General features: G+C 40.4%; 1 protein-coding gene across 1 annotated transcript in view; it reads right to left on the reverse strand.

Annotated features, from left to right (window-relative positions):
• OBSCN (obscurin, cytoskeletal calmodulin and titin-interacting RhoGEF) overlaps nucleotides 1–21,511 on the reverse strand; it is a gene marked incomplete at its 5' end in the record, with an annotated part of 75,308 nt that extends 53,797 nt beyond the window's left edge. The window contains 13 exons of the mRNA XM_029084701.1: nucleotides 3,774–4,037; nucleotides 4,929–5,195; nucleotides 5,964–6,227; nucleotides 7,944–8,210; nucleotides 9,277–9,543; nucleotides 10,434–10,697; nucleotides 11,076–11,342; nucleotides 11,915–12,178; nucleotides 12,784–13,050; nucleotides 14,465–14,731; nucleotides 16,970–17,236; nucleotides 18,935–19,207; nucleotides 21,245–21,511. Of these exons, the coding sequence (XP_028940534.1) occupies nucleotides 3,774–4,037; nucleotides 4,929–5,195; nucleotides 5,964–6,227; nucleotides 7,944–8,210; nucleotides 9,277–9,543; nucleotides 10,434–10,697; nucleotides 11,076–11,342; nucleotides 11,915–12,178; nucleotides 12,784–13,050; nucleotides 14,465–14,731; nucleotides 16,970–17,236; nucleotides 18,935–19,207; nucleotides 21,245–21,511 (3,465 nt within the window). The remainder of the gene's footprint in view (nucleotides 1–3,773; nucleotides 4,038–4,928; nucleotides 5,196–5,963; nucleotides 6,228–7,943; nucleotides 8,211–9,276; nucleotides 9,544–10,433; nucleotides 10,698–11,075; nucleotides 11,343–11,914; nucleotides 12,179–12,783; nucleotides 13,051–14,464; nucleotides 14,732–16,969; nucleotides 17,237–18,934; nucleotides 19,208–21,244) is intronic.
• Between the last annotated feature and the right edge of the window lie 333 nt (nucleotides 21,512–21,844).

Genomic DNA, 21,844 nt, shown 5'->3' on the forward strand with positions numbered 1-21,844 from the left:
TTCTCAGTATAATTCAGCCCTGGAAATTACCATGATCAGGAAAAAAAATCTAAAGGAAAAAATGAAGTTTTACCTTACATGTTAAGGATGCCTACAAATGTAGCCCAAGAGTTAGAATGAGGCTGAAGAGAAGACTCAGGGAGATCCCTTGAAAGTGCTTGGCTAACAGTAAAAGGGACAAAGAAGGACGATGTCTCCATTGTAGGAATCTGCTATAAGACCATCACACCAGGATGTTCAGGTGTATCCTATCACACCATCCATTCTGGAACAAACACTGGATGGTAAGTGTGGTAATATGTACTGTGGGAGCAGTAGGGTGGGACAATGTCTGCTAAATCTTTGGAATGGAGTGGGAATCACTTTTGAATACAGAACAGATATGAAAGAACAGGAGAGGAGGATCTCCAGTTCCTGACTCTAATGAGCAAGAAATAAATATTTGAGAATATAGATGTGGAAGCTATTTGGGCAGACATCGATTATTAAACAGGAGAGCTCATGGATTTTAGGACAAGTAATGATGGAGAAGAGTAGAAGGAAATTCTGTGGGCAACAAGAAAGCAAGCTTCAATAATTGAAGAATTGTTACTTTTGATCAAGCAGAAGGAAACTTAAAAGACAAGGTTACTGAAGAGTAGAAAACTCCTCAAAGAAACAATATTAAGGGCATAATTACAGAGATTACCTCACTTCAGGGATCATCAGGAATACTCTGCCTAAATCACAAATTCTTCAATGTCCTGAAACTCAAGAGACCTATAAAATATGTGAGGTTTAGATGAGAGGAAAAGAAATACTACCAAATGCAGAGGCAAAATCAGAAAGGCCAGGATCCCTGCATGTCTCAAGACGGTCAAGGGCAGTTCCCCATTCTGGGATTCTGTCACCTCATGGACAAAGAGATCAGCATGAAAGAGGGGTTGAAAGGTAATCTGCACAATGATGCTGATGTCAAATGTCTCCAGACACAGCTGTGTGCTGTATGTATTTGCATCCAGCAACTGGGTAGTAGATACAAGCTCCTGGATACTCCAGGAGCTTTCCATGTCCTCTGCTCACAGTTCAACTTGAGGTTCTTGGCTGTATCAGATTAGTAGCATGTCAATCCTAGGGAACCTGGACAGCCTGAGCTAGAAAGAAGCAGAAATAATACAATGACATTCTGTAGGTAGATTAGAAGGAAGAGAAACAACAAGGGAGAAGTTGGTCTACCAACTTTCAGAAAGGTAAGTTGATAGTAGGCAACATGGGAACAGCTGAAGCATTTTAATTCCTTTTTCTTCTTTACTATTAAAGTTAATGACAGCTAAGAAAGCAATAGGGATTTTGGCTAGGACAAGAAAAAATTAAAGAATATTTAAATAAACTGAATATTCTCAAAGCATTTTGATGTGATGAAATTTGTCCTGGAATACTCAAGATACAGGCTCAACCAATATAAGCCATTAAGAGTTACACTGGAGAAATCAAAAAGAATGGGTGATGTTCCATGAGTATTGAAAAAATGGAAATTCAGAAGTAGAAAAGATCTCACAGATTGAAACGTGCATTTTTAGTTCTCACCATGTAAACCAAGAGTCTAAGCTCCCAGGACAGTAAAAAAAGATCCATCCATAAAGTCAATGGAGCCAATGGAGCTACCTGTTAACCAAATGTAAATGTTTGCTGTATAGTGAACAGGATATCTGCCTGGCTTCCATTGACTGTGTTGATTAGATCTTCATTGACAACAATGGGAAGTTAGGAACACTCACCAGGCTTGATCTACAAGCTGAATCCCATTTCCAGTGCTTGGCTTGGAAAAAAAGGTAAAGAGCTGTGCAGGAAGGAGAAGATCCAAGAAATCATGGCAATTTCAGCTTAGTTATAATTCTCTGAAAAATACTGTAGCAATACACTTGGACTTGCCAAGAGCTTTTCTTTTCATGAAGGAGTGGACCAGTGTAATTTTTTCTTTACATAGGTTAATAATCTTCACTGATAGAAGCTTATTACTATTACTATTATCCACACAGTTCATGTTGTACACTTTTATTTTAGTAAAGCTCTTACCCTGACTTAGGTATAGGTGGAACTACAGTAGGAAGCACCACCAGTTTGAAAACCACAGTTCAAGAATGAATATTCAACTGTGATTTACTGTCAATGAAAGAATGAGTTGAGCAGGTTTCCTCAGTACTCTGCAGTCCAGTATTATTTAGCATTTTCTTTAGTGACTTGGACAATGAAATGCAGAGTAGTCATTAACTTTGCAGATGATCTCAAGCTGGGAAGGGAGAGAAGCTGAAAGCATTTTGTTAAACAGCATTAGGATATGGAAGTTCTTGATGAAGCAGTGGTGAAAAAAATAGGCTATAATTCAGCAACAACAGGTGCAAGATACTATATTTAGGAATAATCAACAACACAAATACAAGATGGGGAACAATAGGTAGCAGATCTGCAAAGAGAGATTTCGGGTTACTAGCAATGCAAGTCAAAAAAAATGCAATTCTGATGTGAATCAAGCAAACATCATAACGGGGATAGATAAAACAGAGTGTCATATGTGAGACACATGAAGTCCTTCCATCCTACTCCAGTCTGACAAAGCCTCAGATGGAGCACTGTAGTCTGCTTTTGGCCACCACACTTCTAGAAAGACGTGGATTAACTGGAGATGATCCAGAAAGCAACAAAGATGAGCAGAAGTCTAGAAAACATGACCTATGAAGAAAGAGCGAAAGGATTGAAGGTGCTTAGTCCAGAAAAGAGAAGACAGAAAGGAAACATGATAAAAGTTTTTAAATCTTTCAGAGAGAAGAAAATAGCAAACATTTCTCCATTTCTACAGGATAAGGAACAAGAAGGAATGACTTAAGTCAGCTCGAGAAAGACTTTTGTTGAAATTAGAAAGAACTTTACGGCAGTATTGATGGCTAGGCAGTGGAAAAAGTGTCCAGGGGAACTGCAAATTCTTCAGCACTAGAGGTGAAAAGGGGTTCAAGGGTGGACTAGATGACCCATAGAGGTCCTTTCCCATTCTGTTTTACATGGCTAAATTAGAAGGTCAAGACTGAATCCATCCTTGTTTTATTGGTAAATATCAAGATGAAAAAGTCTGGGCAGTAAAAAGAAATCAACACATTGACCTACTGAATTTCCAGGTGAGAAAGATGGCTGAAACTACTTCCTGTTGTCCTAGGTTAATAGTGGAAATAAAGTTTCCCTCTCTTCCAAGGAAAGTTTGCAGATGAATTTGACTGAGGATATGAAGTACTCTCACACTATAATGCTGAGCATTCTGCAATACCAGAATACAAATCTGCCTGATTCTTGATCAGAGTTATATAAAAAAGTTACATTGAATCAAGTTTTGTTTGCACTATTTAAAATTATCTGGCAAATCCTAATGTAACTTGAAATCCAAGATTGTGCTTTTTAAGAAGTGTGAACGTTCCTGCTAGTCCATCTCTCTAGGCTCAAGTCAAAAGTCAGTAAAACAGAACAAAAAAATGCAAGTACATGGAATCCTTCAGTCTCCAGTGTGGTGCAAAGCAATATAGCTGTGTACCAATAAGAGCAAGATGAAGAAAACAGGGACAAATGTTAGTACAATCAATGGAACTACAATTCTAGTTAGACAAAAACCACAATAAAACCAAGAAAATCTGTTATCAACAGACTTATCAACAGCAAGATTAGAGAAAGAACTCATGTGTCAGTACTGAGGCTTCCAGAGGAAACAGGAGAAACATCACACAAAAATTTCTAATTTCTGTTTTCTTTACCATGCACTGTCAGTGCTGCAGTAGTCTTCTCGTCTCCACATACACAGGTATACTCCCCAGCATCCTTGACTTCTAAAGCATGGATCAGCAGTTGTGCTGTAGTACCTTCCTGTCTCATAGTAAATTTTTCACTCGATTTCAGCACTTTGTGTTTCTTTTTCCACTCCACAGAGGCAGCCCTAGATAGCTCACATTGTAGCGTGGCTGTTTCACCTTCTGTGGCTTCTTCATTCTTCATCTCTTTCTTGAAGTGAGCAGGCAAGGCTGAGGAGTTCAAAATGAGCAGAATGTATGACCACGGCAGCTATTCAAGTAACAATTTATCTGTGGTCTGTCAACCACAGGTGACAAGGAAAGCCTTCCCTAGTCAAGTATGATTGATAACCGCCCTAAGAACCATGAAACAGTGACTTTGGAAAGCTGGAAAACACCTTGTTCATAAGTCAGAACTTTTTTTATGGTATGGTCTGTGGCATGAAATAAAGAACCACACCAGTCTCAACTTCTTCAGACTCTGTAAGTCTGAGCCCTACCTCACTTTGGGTGCTACCTACCCCAATGGAAAATAAAGCCTAACTAGAGCTAACCAACTAAACTCTATCACAATGCAAATCACTAATGAAAAAGTACAGAGATGAAACTGTATCTGAGGCATCAATCTCACTTTTCCATGAGATTTCTCCTCAGATAATGGTCTAGGAGAACTTGACTGTCAAATTATTCTGAAACACTGAAAAAACTGTATCAAAAATATCTCATCACCAAGCTGTAATATTATCAACTTTAGGACTGTAACATCATTACAACCAACATCACAATAATATGACTTTCCTTTTTTAGCAACTACTACTGAACATGTGCAGCAAAGAAATTAATTAGTACCAAGATGAATATCTGAAATTTTTGCAACTGACACCTGATCTGTGCCTGACACTGACCAGTAAATTTATGCCTATGTCCAACCATGTATTGCTAAATTCATCAGAAATGGGGCTGCAATTTCAAAGCTGATACAGCTATGCTCTTAAAAAACAGCTGGTTGAAAATAATCCACATAATTTGGAGTTTTAGGGGTTTTGCTTGTTTGTGGGGGTTTTTTGTTGGTTTGTGGGTTTTTTTGGAGGGGGCTGTGGTTTTTTTGTGGGGTTTTTTTACCATTCACTTTTAGCGCAGCAGTGGTTTTCTGATCTCCATAACAGCATGTATAATCTCCAGCATCTGTCAAATCTAAATCACGGATCACCAGCTCAGCAGTTGTGCCCTCGCATCTCATGGTGAACTTGTCATTTGGCTCCAGGGCTCTGTCTCCCTTTTTCCATTCCACAGCGGCTGCAGGCTTGTTCAGTTCACAGCAGAAAGTGGCTCTGCCTTTTTCTGTAGCTTCCACATTCTTCAACTCTTTTTTAAAATGTGGAGGAAGGGCTGAAGATCATAGGTGAAGAGAGAGCACTTTAAAACTGAGGAAATACTGTGTCTTGATTGTTCCACTGGATTAAAACCCTTTAGTATCTAAATGTTTTAGAATATACTGTACCTGAGAGGCAAACAATGATTTCAAGGGCATCTCTGCCTTATGCCTTGCGACACACCACATTCAGCATGTCTAAATCATAAATGATTTGGAAATCACTATTGTAAAATTATAATTTTAGCACTGGAAGGTGTGCTTTAAAGGCACTTTAAGCACAGAAAAGGCACTTTAACTACGGAAAGCTGTTCCCAAGATTTCAAAGAACTATGCACAACTCTGTCTTAAGATCAGATGAACAATTAAATTGAACACTACGTTATTTAAAATTCCAGGCTGTGATGTATCATTCTCACCTGCCTTTCTCAGTTGTTATCAGAACAGAGGAACTTTCAATTCCACTCAAGGAAAACAAGTGAAATTTCTGTGATATGCCTAGAGAAATTAATTAATGGAAATACTGAAAGTGCTATTTATGACTTTACTGAGGTCTTCATTATCTACTTCCAGATTCCATAAACATGAAAGAACAGGCATGGAAAAGACTGTATGGTGCTATTTTTCAGTCCTAAGAGAAGGACTTTCAGTAGAAGATATTCCCAGTGGTTGATACAGATGTCATAACAATTTCAAATAATAGATAGGATCAGGACCAGTTTCTGATTCTGCATGAGATCACAGATGACAAAGCAGAAAACCCCTATAAAATTTATGTATTTTACCATGCACTGTCAGGGATGCAGTAGTCATCTTGTCTCCACACATGCACGTGTAATCTCCTGCATCTTGTTCTTCCAGGCTATGGATTGTCAGCTCAGCAATGGTATCCTTCAGTCTCATTTTATACTTCTCACTAGGTTTGAGCACCTTTTGCCCTTTCCTCCACTCCACTGGAGTGGATTTAGTTAGCTCACACTGTAGAACAGCTGTCCCATTTTCTTTGGCTTCCGTATTGACAAGTTCCTTTTTGAACAGTGCAGGAAAAGCTATGGGATGTAATATAAACAAAGAGTAAATCAAAACCAGACCTCGAGGAAATCAAGACTAGGTTCTGAGGCAAGTCCTTCACTATTATAGGAAAACAAATCATATAATCTTGAAAACTGTGTCTATTAGAAAACTACTGCAGGATCTCACAGAGATAATTGTCACCACGACCTGCCTTCAATGTTGACTTATGCAGCATGGTCATAATTTCCTGGCTGATTCCAGTAGTCCTCTCTACCTATTTCAGTCTGAAATCACTTATCTTGAACATTAATGACCTGACTTTTTATTGAAAGTCATTGCCCCGGGTGACAGCACTGCTAGTTGGAGATCTCTACATTTCCTGACACCATAATTTATCTTTCTTGTTCAGAAAAAGAAATAGTAATATAACTTCAGGTGCATCTTTAAGCCAAAAACATAATGGCTATAGTATCAGGAATACAGAGGGTTTTTTTTCTAGCAGCATTCAGCAAGTTGCCTTGTGGTGTGCCACCAAAGTATAAAGGAAGCAACTTTGCACATTTGTAATATAACTTCAGGTGCACCTTTAAGCCAAGGATATAATGGCTATAGTATCAGGAATACAGAGATTTATTTTCTAGTAGCATTCAGCAAGTTGCCTTGTGGTGTACCACCAAAGTATAAAGGAAGCAACTTTGCACAGGAAAGAAAGTACCAGCTCAGAGAAGGGGGGGAACCTCCAGCTGGGAGAACGAAGAGGAAGCAAAAGCGTTCAGAAAGTCTGAGAGAAGAGAGTTTTGCTTCCACAATTTTGTCCCTGTCCTTAGAAGCACCTTATCCTTACGATGTATCTCAAGTAAAAACTATTCTTTCGTCTTTTTATAAGGGCAGGTGGTGATAGAACAAGAGATAATGGCTATAAACAGGAAGAGGGGAGATTGAGATGGGATCTGAGGAAGAAATTCTTTGGTGGGAGGGTGGTGAGACCCTATCCCAGGTTGGCCAGAGAAGCTGTGGCTGCTCCTCCCTGGAAGTGTTGAAGGCCAGGTTGGATGAGGCTTTGAGCAACCTGGTCTAGTGGAAGGTGTTCCTTGGTTGGAACTGGATGATCCTTAAGGTCCTTTCCAACCCAAACTATTCTATGATTTATTGGATCTATATATGAACTGCCCATGCTGGAGGGGCAACCAAAGCTTGTTGTTATTCACCAAGGCAGAGACAGGAACAAAACCTGTCTCAGTACTCTCTAAATTAAGATCTGCAGAATAATGGTTAGGGGTTTTTTTTGAAAGTTGCATTTCCTCAGCAGAGTATATCACAGTCCCACAAAGGAGCAGGGCAGTCATTCATCCCTGAATAGGAAAACCTCTCACCGACTGAGTTCATTGTTTTTAAACATTATTCCTTCAAGTTAAGCACCAAAATCCACCGACATCAGTGGGATGCAAGGACAAACCCTCTGAGAACAATCTTGCTGCTGGAGTTCTGCTTACTTTTGGGCTTACACGTAGGTGTCTTTTTCACTTTTAAAAATTGAAGGCTAAGATGAGAAATTCCTCACAACTCTTCTTTACTTTGCTACAAAGCCACCAGTTTCAAACTGATAGACAGTGGGAGATGGGAGGAAACACAGCCAGCAAAGCAAGAAAATGCTGCAGAATCAAAATATCACAGCAAGTGGGAAAGAGACTTCTCAGAGAAGAGCCATCTCCCTGAGATACTGCTATCATAATGGAAAACATCTTTTTTACCATGGACTGTCAAGACAGCTGAGGTCTTCTGATCTCCACACACACAGGTGTATTCTCCTGTATCTTCTACCTCCAGATCTCTGATCAACAGCTCTGCAGCAGTATCTTCTTGTCTCATCCTATACTTATCACTCGGTTTCAGTGTCTTGTCCCCTTTTTTCCACTCCACTGGGACACCGACCTTGCTCAGCTCACAGTGCAGAGTGGCTGTTGCACCATCTGTGGCTTCTCTGTTCTTCAATCCTTCTTTGAAAAATGCAGGCAAAGCTGAAGGACAGCAATATGAGCAATGAGATGTAAAGCTCCAAAGAGTTAAAATTAAACACTGATGTTTAATATTCTTTTTCCCCTCTTATCTTGAATTGATTTATCAGTACAAGAACATAGATTGTCAATAGTCTTCATGAATCAGTATGAGGAAAAAAAAATGTCATCACCAGGAAAGGATTCAATGCTTGCAGTAATCCATAGAGACATTTTACATGTACTCAGAGTCATAAATCAATACAGACAAAAGAAGAAAACCCATTTTTTCCTGGGAAATTTCAAGCAAAAAGATTCAATAATAATCTGAAATTTCTGAAAAAAAATTGGTTTTCTTATATGCTGTTTTAAACCATAATGAGAGGATGTTTACTATGTTTTCACATACTTAAGCAAATGAAAATACATTGGTCATTAAAAAAATGAAACTTTGGAATTTCATTCTAAATGTCAGTTTGGAATGAAATGGTTAATTTCAATATGTAGTGTGAAAACAAACATTTTCACCTGAACTGACATATCTTTTTAAAAATGCCAGTTACAGTAAAAATCAAAGTTCTCCTTGGGAATGGTCATCCCTTAGAAGGTTTGGGCTTGATTTACACAAAAGAGTAACTGAATGCAGTGACAACAGGCCCATACATATAAAAGCACCTTGGTGTCCTGAGAATGGAGTATGGGAATAAGATTCCAAGGAATAACCTCACCCTTAGGAATTTTATGAAACCTTAAAATCCCTAAAGTCATAGTCCCTTCGAGGCAACCCATTTTACTGGGCTTGAGAATAATGAGGAGTCTAATAAAGGAACTTTCAAGGGGGAAAGCAGAATGATAGACCTTAATTAAAACCATAGCAGCAATTAGAGTTGAGCTTGCACACTGATACCCTTCATGTGCCGTGCACCCTGGCCACACTGACACCGATAGGAACACTCATTGGCATCAATGAGCTGTGGATAAGGGTCTGGCAGAAAGGAAGGAGATGATAAGGGTAACCAGGTGTCTGTCCAAATGAACAGAGAGAACAGGATCGTTAATTTTAGTACGTGTCTTGTTTTGTTTGTTTTACCATGTACTGTTAGAACTGCCATAGTCTGCTGGTCTCCACACACACAGGAATAATTTCCAGAATCCGTCGTGTCTAGATTTTGGATTATAAGCTCAGCAACAGCACCTTCTCGTTTCATTTTATACTTGTCACTTGATTTGAGGGTCTTGAATCCTTTCTTCCACTCCACATTAGCAGTAGCCTTGTTCAGCTCACAGTGCAGAGAGACACTTTTACCTTCTGTGGCTTCTTCATCTGTCAGTTCTTTGGTGAAAAGAGCAGGCAGGACTGCAGAGTAAATGCAATACGGACATGGCATCAAAGCTCAGAAAGCCTGACCCATGATATACTTGCTCTCTTATCTCCCTGAACCTGCATGTCACTGATACCACAAGACCTTCTTCACACTCCAGGATTTTGTTCCAATTCAAAAGATACTTCAGTCTTATTTTTTAATTTTTTGTCCTCACACTTTAAAAATTACTTTAAAAGCAAGTCTGTCTTGCAAACTTAATTAACCATCCATCTATCCTTTACTTTATGCATCATCGAAATCAAAGGGGTAAAATGAGAGGCCGTATTTCAACATTTTATTTCCCTTGAGAAAAAAAAAAATGCAATTCTACAGAAGTGCCTGATTTATGGCACTGTCTCTATTTTTATAAATAGAGCCCCTTAGAACAGAAGTTACATACATGCTGTCAGCTTTCTGCAGAGATAAAAGTATAAACTCTGGAAGAGTTAAACCAAAATTGTTTTAAAAAGAGCTGGGAATAGCAGGAGCATTAAAAGGCAATTTTTCATTAAGATGGTCCTTGTGTAGCATCACACATCAACAAAATCTTATTCCTCTTAGGAACAACAAGTGTAAGAGTCTATGTTAAAGAAAGTAAATATCATTCCCACTTTCAGGTCAATCCCTATGGAATTGTTTTTATACAAGCAGCTATATTGGACTAGGAGATTGTGTTGAGTTGGGGACTAGCACCTAAGAAAACAAATAGCACATCAAAAGGGCATCAAGTGAGAGAGAGAGAGAGAGAAGGAAAATAGAAAATTTAATCAGCAGGGGGAAGGATGGAAAGTATACAGGGAACAGATGAAACAGGAGAAAAAGAGGAAGAGAGTTTGGAATTATAGAGGTTTACTTGGGGCACGTGCTGAGAATTTCTTTTTACCATTTACTGTCAAAGCAGCCGTTGTCTGTTGATCTCCACACACACAGCTGTAATCACCAACATCTGCCAAATCCAAATCCTGGATCGTCAGCTCCACAAAAGGACCTTCCTGCTCTATTTTATATTTTTCACTTGGCTTGAGTACCTTATTCCCTTTTCTCCATTCGACTGGGGCCGATTTGCTCAGTTTACAGTGCAAAGTGACTGCCTCACCCTCTGTCGCTTCCTTGTTCAACATTTCTTCTTGGAAGAGGATAGGCAAGGCTGAAGGATGCAATACCAATAGAGAAGGAATCAGCACTAGATTGAAATAAACTGGACTCTGCTGTGAGTTATTGACCTGCAGCATATACATTTAACCAAAAATGCACTACTTCTAGGTGGATAGAGCTGAAAGGGGGGTAAAACTTCCTAGAGTTTAGAGAAATACATTAGAGAATACAATATATAACATAGCTGTGCTGTCTCAAAGCAAAAAAAAAGCACATGGGAATATTCTCTAATAGGATGATTCTTTGGTATCACAGAGCCGAGAACATGAAACCTCTAAGAAATCACACTGACCAAGCTTCAGATGACCAGCAAATGCTATCAAATATGCTAAATTTGGGGTTTAATGAGAAACACGAGTAGAATGGTTACCATTCACTCTCAAAGCAGCTGTTGTCTTCTGGTCTCCACACATGCAGGTATAGCTCCCAGCATCCATCAAGTCTAAGTCTTGGATCACCAGCTCAGCAAAACGTCCTTCCTGTCTCATTTTGTATTTGCTGTTTGGCTTCAGCACCTTCCCATCCTTCCTCCACTCAACCGAGCTCACCGCCTGGCTCAGCTCACACTGCAGCGTGGCTGTCCCACTCTCCGTGGCTTCCTCGTTCTTCAGTTCTTTTTTGAAACGGACTGGCAGGGCTGAGAGATGCAGAATGAAAAGGGATTGCAACCCAAGTCCTGCTCAAAACCTCTGATCAGAGGCTGAATCGTGATTTATCATCTGACTACCTACACCTTATTCCAACACCCTTATCTTTAAACCTATCCTGCCTTTTTTTGTGTGCCTGGTAAAAAAAAAAATCTCTAATAAATTGTTCTGTGTGAATCAAAGAATGGGTGATCTTGATAGGGATCATGCATACAAATGACAAACCCATCCTCATAATGAATGATGAACTCTCCTTAACAGAAAATCACAAGGAATCTTATGTTTCCATATTAATTCAGGAAAACATTCATGCACATGAGCACCATTTACTTGAAGAAAGGTGAGAAGACAACACAACACACACACAACGTTGAGGATAATGAAAGGTGATTGTGGGTAGAGATTGAGGAAAGGAGTGACATGACAACATGAAAAAGTGGCAGGATGAAAAAAGTAGAAGTAGGACATAAAGGTAGGTGTTGAGAGGGAGTGTACAGAAAGGAGGAGGGAAGAGATGGATGAAAAAATTCTAGAGTTTCATAGGTTACTTCTGACTTTTTACCATTCACTGATAAGGCTGCTGTGGTTTTTTGGTTCCCCACTATACATGTATAGTCTCCAGCATCCTTTGGCTCCAGATCATGGATCAACAGCTCAGCCACCGCGCCCTCCTGCCTCATCCTGTACTTGTTACTTGGCCGGAGAAGAGTGTGCCCCTTCCTCCACTCCACGGGAGCCTCTCTGCTCAGTTGACATCGCAGGGTGGCTGTCCCACCTTCCACAGCTTCCACGCTCTTCAGCTCTTCTTTAATGAGTGCAGAAACGGCTGAGGAATGAAGCATTCTCATTTTACTTTAGAAGCATCATTACCAACTGGTAGCTTCATATGGGACTTAAAATCAAAACGAATTCTCTTGGCATAGCTAATAAGCTCAGACCTACCTGCACTTCCAGGTCTCTACTTGCATTTACAATAGCACACCACGGGTTTGGACGGAAATAAAAACAAAACAATTATTTCCCAATAATTAGAATATCGAAGTAATTACCCTTCTGCTGTTGGTCACAGATGTGTGAAAACCTTGCTGAGCAAGAACAGAAAAGATCTGCATAGTCTTTAACAAAATGTGTAACTGAGGCCCTTCTCACCTCCCGACTTAGAGCTCAGACAAGCTCTTCTGTCCTGAGCAAAAAGCAGAACAATTATTTCAGAGGCAAGGAAAGATATTTCATTATTAAGGATATTTGATTGCTATGTTTTAACATGAAGTCATTGTCCTAGAAAGCAAAGAACCCAATGGACCCAGCCAGAGCTGCCTTTTGTTTGTACTGAACCCTGTTTTTTTTCTGAATGCTCCCAATAAATGTGCAGGAGCTAACAGGACCATAGCAACAACAACAAATGGTCACAAGCAAGTGTCTTATTCCTACCATGGATTTTGACTTGGGCTGTGGTCTGCTGGTCTCCAGTGTCACAGGTGTATCTTCCCGCATCTTCTGGCTCTGCATTATGAATCACCAGCTCTGCCACTGTCCCCTTCTGCTTCATTTCATATTTGGCACTTGCCTGAAGCGTGGCTTGTCCCTTCTTCCACACCACGGAGGCATCAGCTTTTGTGAGTTCACAGCGCAAGGAGACAGATTTCCCCTCTTCCATTTCTGTGTTCTCCAAGGCTTGTTTAAAAAGGACAGGAACAGCTAGAACACAAAATCAGGGATCAGGACATGCCCTCTTGTCCCATGGTAGCAGTCACCCCATAAAACCAGTGGCATCAAAGTGACTTGGGAGCAGGGAGAAAATTTTCCCCCAGATATCATCTCGTCATTGGGCATTCCTTGGGGCATGGGGGAAAGTATCTCTCATCTTTAATAAGGAATCCTTCAGGGTCCTCTGGGCATCCTCAACTAACAAATTCCCTGATGCTGAAGGGCTCTGTGACCGTATTCATGCCCCACGTGTGTGCTGGCAGGCAAGAGGCCAATAACCGTGTCCTGGGCTGCACCCAGAGCAGCGTGGGCAGCAGGTGGAGGGAGGGGATTCTGCCCCTCTGCTCCGCTCTCCTCAGACCCACCTGTAGTGCTGCCTCCAGTTCTGGAGACCCCAACACAAGGAAGACATGGACCTGTTAGAATGAGTCCAGAGGAGGCCACAAGGATTATCCAAGGACTGGAGCAGCTCTGCTGTGAGGACAGGCTGAGAGAGTTGGAGCTGTTCAGCTTGGAGAAAAGAAGGCTCCAGGGAGACCTAGTGACCTTCCAGTACCTGAAGGGGCTCCAGGAAGGCTAGGGAGGGACTTTGGCCAAGGGCAGGGAGTGACAGAACAAGGGGTAATGGCTTGAAACTGGAAGAGGGGAGATTGAGATGAGATATTGGGAAGAAATTCTTTGGTGTGAGGGTGGTGAGACAGTGTCCCAGGTTGTCCAGAGAAGCTGTGGCTGCTCCTCCCTGGAAGTGTTGAAGGTCAGGCTGGATGAGGCTTTGAGCAACGTGGTCTAGTGGAAGGTGTCCCTGCTGATGGCAGGGGGGTTGGAACTGGATGAGCTTGAAGTTCCCTTCTAATCCATACAATTCTATGATTGTATATCTCTCCTGCTTCTACTCCACCATACACTACTTTTACTGTACTACTGAAGGTGTTCTATATGTTTAATGGCATTGGGGAGTGCAGATAGTGTTTGAGCCTTTAAAAAAGGATGGTTTGGGGAGTTTGAAGGTCTAAACTTTAATGAGGGACTGGACTTGACTTACGTTTTCATGTTCTTCCTGTGCTCCCATGCTCCTGGTCTCCAAATCTAATTCCAATTTTAATCGCAGTTAAGTAAAATAGTTTATAAGTCAGGAACTCTGGCCCGTAGGGTATAGAAAATGAACCCTCTGCACTTACTTATTTTTTGCCCAGTGAAAAATTACAGATTTAAAATCACACCTAATGTGAAATGACATTAATGAAATATACACAGGTGCTTACAAGTATGCAATATAACCTTTAAATTTTATGTAGTAATTTGTAGATGGTATTGCCACAAAAATTAAGCGCTATGTGATTATTTTATTTTCTTTTACTAGAACTTAAGCATTAGTAAGGGCAGCAATATATCCAACTCTACTTACTCTTTACTTTCACCCGAGCAGTGGTCTTCAGCTCCCCAGTGCTGCAGGTATATTCCCCGGAATCTATCGATTTGACATCTCGAATAATGAGCTCTGCCACAGTACCACGCTGCTTCAGTTCATACTTCTCGCTGGCATAGAGGACAGTGTCTCCTTTCATCCATTTCACTGGGGTACCAGGTTTGCTGAGCTCACAGGTCAGCTTGACTTGTTTTCCTTCTTTAGCTTCTTCATTTTGGAGTTCTTTCTTGAAAAGAACAGGTGCTTCTGAAAAAGAACATTACAGATGTTTAAGGAAACACATGAGATTGGAAATCACTTTTTCCTTTTGGTTTCAGACTTGGTTATACATATAGAAAACCACAGGAACAGAAAAGCACTAGCAAATAATAAACAGATTCTTACAGCTCACATCTGGCTGCCAACACTCTACAACAGCAAAAAATATTTATGACCATATGATTTTTTTCCTTTTAACCACTATCTGCATTATTGAAGACATCGTGACTATTACTGTTGTCATTAATAACAATTAGTGACAGTTGCTGTCCTGTTATTAATGACACAAACAGTGTGTTGAGGTGTTGCAGATGGTCAGAGCTGGACCACTGGCTTAAAAATTGTAAAACTTTACTGAGGTCAACTTTGCACATAACACAGAGGACACAAAGAGATGGCAAAGCACTTTCTGTCTGTACCAGCAGAACTGATTTCTCATTATATTAAAAAAAAAACCCCACAATATATTTTTATCAGACAGAAATACAGACTTAAAAACAGCACAGAGCAAACACAAAGAGGAAAGCACAGCTGGACATGAAAGGGTCCCTGTGGAGATTCCTGTGCAGGTTCTCTCACAGCCTGGGATTCAAGGCTTTAAGGTGAGCTAGTGTAGAGAAGGCACTTGAGAAAAAAAATCTCAACTGAAGTGTTTTCCCTTCAGGTCATGAAAAAAAACCCAACAATTTCTTCCTGTCTTTTGCTGTCTTATGAATATACAAGTCAGCTACTGATCAGTGATGCAGCTGCCTGTTGAAAAAACAGTTGGTTGTTGAAAAACTTCAGTCTATTCTTCTGTTCCCTTTGCCTCTAGTTTGAGACATTCATTGTCACGTAAATACTGACTGTTGTTTTTTTTTTTTTCTCCTCTCTTTTTGCATCCTACTGTTCTGATGTGACCCTAATAGATCAAGGAAAGCTACAGCAGTGTAAGTTACTGCAGGCATCCTTCTGATTTGACTCCTTCACATCTACTGGTGATCTGAATCCATGTGTTTAAATCCTACACCCATCCACACCCTTCTTCATAAAAGGAAAAATTGAGCTGTTGTTTAACACTCATTATGAGTGAGGTTTTTTCCTAAAAGAAAAATTCCTCTTCATCATGGGTGAGATCCAGGTTCTACTAAAGTCAACACAGATCTTTCTTTTTTGTGTAACAGGTAATGGGAAATCATCCTAATACTAATGAAAGCCATAGCAAATCTGGACCATTAACCATCACCTCTCTTCTTCATTATATGATCAAGGTCTTCTCTTTCCTCTCACAGCAGATCTCAGCCTTAAGTTGGTTTGTTTCTTTGCACTCTAGATAAATACTGTGACCATCTTGCCTTCGCTTTTCATGCTCTGAGGTTCAGGTTGACTATTCCAGCAACCCAAATGTTTTTTGTTCACACTGACTTCTCTAATCCAGGTACAGTTTCCAATCCACCCTTCCCAAGTGTGTCACACCAGCTTCGTGCAGGACGTCCGCTGGTCCGGTTAAATCCATTAACAACCTCCCTGTATCTGCTCAAACCTGTCAATGTGAATGAGTTCCTCCCCAGTCTCAGGCTGGAACAGTGACTCAAGGCAGGTAGGAGCGTTTATAAAGTGGATGGTAGATGAGCCCAGTTCTAACACAGCTCAGACCCAACGCTTACCTAACAGACTTGGTGTTTATACAACTTGCTCAGGGAAGTACACTAAAGTTTCATGTGTCTGAGAAGAGAACTTTAGCTTCAGCTCAGACAACAATCCTTGAGATAGCACCTCATGCCTGATCATGCTCTTTGGGTGTGTTACTCTCAATAAATTTGGCTGCTTAAAGCAGTTACTCAGATAAATGTGGTTGTGTGAGCTCCCTCCTGGGAAAGAGCCATCAGTGGAGACAGCTTCAGAAGGTGATTCATCCTTTCTCTGCATTACCTCTTAGTCAAGGTGGATCTCCTAGAGATACCCATTGTCCCCTACTGACCCATTGCTTGCTTCTCAAGAGAGCTTAGGCACTTAACTTCCCCAGAGCTAAAAACAGGTAAGATGAAGGGTTTTCCTGTTTCACATTCTGTCACCTCTCTGGGTGTTGTCCCAGATGACTTAATGAGAACCTCTCCTGCACTGTGGTGCAAAGACATGAGGTTCTTTTCCAGTTTAGTTTCATGTTTTTATGATTTCAATTTATTACTCTGACCTCAGAGTTAGATGACAAGTTAGGACCCAAACCATCACTCCAAATGTTCTTACCCTTGACAGTAATAACCGCACTACTTTTAGCTGCTCCAGCCTCACACTCATATCTGCCACTGTCTCTTTCTTCTGCCCTGTAAATGACAAGCTTGGCTTCAAATCCCGACCGGCTGATGTTATACTTGGAAGAATTCCTAAGGCTCTTCCTGTCTTTGCACCACTTTACAGGGCTGTCTGATTTGGAGGTCTCACAGTGAAGGATCACATCCTCTCCCTCAGTGACTTCAGTATCAACCAGCTCCTTTGTGAAGATGCAGGGCTTCTCTAGAATCACATAAAAACCATCTGAGATGTTTCAGAAGAGGTGTGGATTTTCAGATCACAAGTAATCTGTGAGATTTACATCCAAGATTACTTGTATTAAAATTACAGGTCAAGGTTAATAACAAATAATTTGTTGTTCATGACTATAAGGTCCTCAGGAAGGTGCCAATCATGTCATAAAATGTTGTTTAGTAAATACCTAACACCATCTGAGAGAACCTGAGAAGAAAATACGCCTGTTGAAGAACATAAATAAGATCTCTCTTGCATCTTGCTGAATACGAACAAGGTGGAGACACGATTTTCTTTTTTTACATGTAAGCTGATTAGTTTGAACCTTCTAACTGAATGGGGAAAAGTTAATTCTGAATAAAGTGAGGTGCAATACAGGTTTCTCAAAGCCAGTCATCTAGACCAGGTCTCATCTCATCAGTCCTCTAAAAACCAGGCAGATAGCCCAGACTGGTCATGTAGGGTGTCTCTATAGCCACTGGCAGATGATAGACACCTCCAGAGACCAGATATTCACTTCTAAAATAGGTCACTGGGGCAGAGAGGATGAACTCTGGAAGTTTTTGTCTTTCTACACAGCTTAGAGAAATAACAGAAGATAATAAAAACAGCAGCTGAATTGGTCAAGCTAGATCTTATCCCCTCTAGTTTAATGCTTTTTAATTCATAAAAATCCAATCAATCAGGAGACCAAAACCTGATTTTGGTACTACAGCATCACATATTAGCATTATCAAAAGGAAACAGCCTTTTGCAAACAAGACCTTTCATTTGCCTTAAGTAAAAATCTGTTTGCATTTCTGTAGCATGGCAAAATTTTGGCAAAATTTTGGCAAAATTTCATCAAACTTTCAAATTTTGGGACCTTTTGCAAACAAGACCTTTCACTTGCCTTCAGTAAAAATCTGTTTGCATTTAGCATGGCAAAATTTTGGCAAAATTTAGGCAAAATTTCATCAAACTTTCAAATTTTGGGAAAAAAAGCCTAAAACACGTTATTTGCAAGAAATGTGGTGATTCTGAAAAGAATGAGAATACGATCTGACATGGTGGAGACTGTGTGTTTTACATCTCTGGGCAACAAGAAATATTTATGTTTTCAGTAAGAAAATACCTCTCTAATCCTGGACTATTGGGCTGTCTGGCATTCATTTTATTCCCTCGCTATAGAATTAGATTACCACTTCAGTTTTAAGTCACTTCAACTTTTCCAGAGAAAACAATTCATTGTCAACAATGAACAGCAGAGAACACACGTAATGTTGCCTTCAAAACAATGAAAACTAAATTAAAAACTTATTGATTGCACTTTTATTTTCTCTTCTTCTTGAACGAATTGATTTCTCCTAATTTATCATCACCCTATCAGCTCACCTCAAGGAAAACTGGGCAAGGAACCCAATGTACCATTACTACAGTAAAATATGTTCATTTACTTCATTTACTACAGTAAAATATGTTTATTTAAGGTCCAATAAACACACTGAGAGTTGTCCAGAATTAAAAAGTGTTCATTCCCCAGCCCTAGCTTCATCATATAGGTAAAGCTATTCTTGAACATATACAGATATACATACCATGGGGACACATTTTTTACATTTCTGTTCTTTTTTCCACCTAATCTCATTAACCCATACTTATTTCTATGCATTCTTTCCTCTCCTGCAGTTTTTATGATTGAATTACCTTCAACAACCAAACTGGCAGAGGTTTTCTTATCACCAGCTTCAAATGTAATGACCCCCGAGTCCTTCAGTGAGAGTTTTTTCAATGTTAGCAAGTGATATCCACCAGGCTGAGACTGGATTTCATTAAGTTCATTGGTATGGAGTGGGGTTTTATCCAAAAACCACTGCACTTTGCTATAGTCTACAGGAGAGATTCTGCATTTGAACATGGCAGATTCTCCTTCTAACACAGTGACATCTTCCAGGTCTTCTGTTATTAGCACTTTCTGGCCTGAAAGGAACATAGATACATCAATTACTGGAATCTTCAGTTTCTAGCATGAAAATTGATAGGAAAACTCCAAGATTTCCCACATATTTCAAGAAATACATTCACAATACAAAAGACTGAAACATAATTCCCCTGTTTTCAAACACAAAACCCATTCACAGGAAGATAATAGATACAGGACACACATTGACATTGGATGAAGACAACTTCAAAGCACCAGAACACATGCAGCAGAACAAGTAGCCAGCACAATGCAAATCCAACGTCATAAAGTTTCTTCTAATGGAACTACCTCGGAAGACTAAAAAGATGCAGCTCTGAGAGCATCACTGGGCTCTAGACATCATTGAGTAAATGATCCCTTCCATGACAATCCCTGTGTTTTTCTAGAGCAAATATAACTTTTTTTTCCTACAGGTTAGGACCACTCAGCCTCCACTTTCTTCAAGCTTAATCCAACCCTAAACACAGTGGGCAGAGTAGAGAGAGTCTGACTGCAACTTTAGTAAAAGGAAACAAAAAAACATCCTTGAAAACCTGAATGGATAGATATATATACTTCTATCTAAATAAATAAGTAACTAAATAAAACAAGGTTCTCACTGTCTAAAAATATATATCTGAGGTTGCTTTTCTTACAAAACCAGTATAAGGAATTTTTATTTTTTTTTCTTGAGGTTTCTGATAGAGAAGTATTTTTTCACTCAGAAAAGTTGGTGTTCGAAACCTCACAGTGAATTGAGGTAGTTCAGATCCTCGGGCCATGATGGGCATTAAGCACACTTTGCTTCCCAAGGCTGCTCTAACAGATGATCACAGGTGGAGCAGCTCAGTTTTACTCCTTAAGTCTTTAATAAATCACTATAATAATTAATAAATCGACACCACCACTGCATCTCTATGCAACTATTTTTGGATTGTTCCTCCTATTCTATTCATCACTTCATCAGTTGAAGAGTTTCTCCCAGTTGAGGCTCCAGTGAGGGGACTGTGAGGAGTAGTAACAGCCAGACCTCACTCCTTCCCCTTAAACACTGCCCTGCTGTTAGCATTGGCCACCACAGCTCATTTACTGCCTGTAGCATCAAACAAAAGCTACTTGGGTTGTACAGAACCACAGAATTCCCTGGATTGGAAAAGACCTTTAAGATCATCAAGTCTAATTATTAACCCAACACTGACAAGTCCCCAACTAACCCATGTCCCTCAGCATTATGTCTACATGACTGTTCAATCCCTCCAGGGATGAGGACTCCACCACTGCCCTGGGCAACCCCTTCCAATACCTCAGAACCCTTGCAGCCAAGAAATTCTTCCTCACATCCAATCTCAACTGCCCTTGGCACAACCTGAGGCCACTTCTTCTTGTCGGGTCCCTTGGTCCTTGGTTGAACAGACCCACCCCCACCTCTCTCCACCCTCCTTTCAGGGAGTTGGATAGAGCCAGAAAGTCGCCTCTCAGCCTCCTTTTCTCCAGGCTCAACACCCCCAGTTCCCTCAGCCGAGAACTCATCACACTTGTGCTCCAGACCCTTTCCCAGCTCTGTTGCCCTTCTCTGGACATGCTCCAGCACCTCCATGTCCTCCTTGGAGTCAAGGGGCCCAAAACTGAACAGAGGACTTGAAGTTCAAGGTACTCTTCAGCTGGCGGGTGTAACTCACGTCAAAGGCACAGAGGGACATTAAGCACTTAAAGATCCCTGGACCATTCATTTGCCCATCCTCTCCTAGAAACCACTAGTGGAAAGAGGCATCAAGGGATATGGAGATAAGCCTGAAGGCAGAATAATTTTCCCCCTTATCTAATGGCAGGTGTTCCGAATCATATCTACCATGTGTTCATGAAGGAACACCAACCTCTCCTCACACCAGCTTTTGGGGTTTTAAATCATACCCAAAGTACTCCAGGTGTAATTGTTTCAAATCCACAAATATCTCTGCGTGTCCAGCTCTACATTTGAGAAACAGATCTGCCTATGAATATTATGTTTCCTGGTGGAGAACCAGGATGCACAGTCATATTCCTCTCATGCATACCTTGCACGGTTAGCTTGGCTCTGGTCTGGGCATCACCGATGTCACAGGTGTAAGTGTCACTGTCACTTTTTTCCAAGTTATTTATGGTCAGCTGGAGGACTTGTCCTTTCTGTGTGATTTCATATTTCCTGCTAGCTCTAAGTTCAGCTATGCCTTTCCTCCAGACTACAGAGGATGCAGCTTTCTCACTCTGGCACATTAAAACTGCAGTTCCATTTTCATCGACTTTCAGATCTGAAAGTTCCTTGACAAAATAATTAGGTTTTTCTAGAAGGAAAAAAATAAAAGAGAGAGACAGAGATTTGTTACCCAAACAAGTCCTGAGCATACACAGTGGTCTTGAATCCCCTCTGCCTCCACTTGTAGAATCACGGAATGTAGAATCATTGAATCATTTAGGTTGGAAAAGACCTTTAAGATCCACAAATCCAATCATTAACCTAACACTGTCAAGTCTACCTTTAAACCATGTCTCTAAGCACCATATCTACACATCTTTTAAATACCTCCAGGGGTGGCAGCTCAACTACTTCCCTGGGCAGCCCCTTCCAATGCTTGACAAAGCTTTCGGTGAATATTTTTTTCCTAATATCCAATCTA

Source organism: Antrostomus carolinensis, unplaced genomic scaffold (genome assembly GCF_000700745.2).
Source record: "Antrostomus carolinensis isolate BGI_N321 unplaced genomic scaffold, ASM70074v2 scaffold18804, whole genome shotgun sequence".
NCBI classification, from domain to species: domain Eukaryota; kingdom Metazoa; phylum Chordata; class Aves; order Caprimulgiformes; family Caprimulgidae; genus Antrostomus; species Antrostomus carolinensis.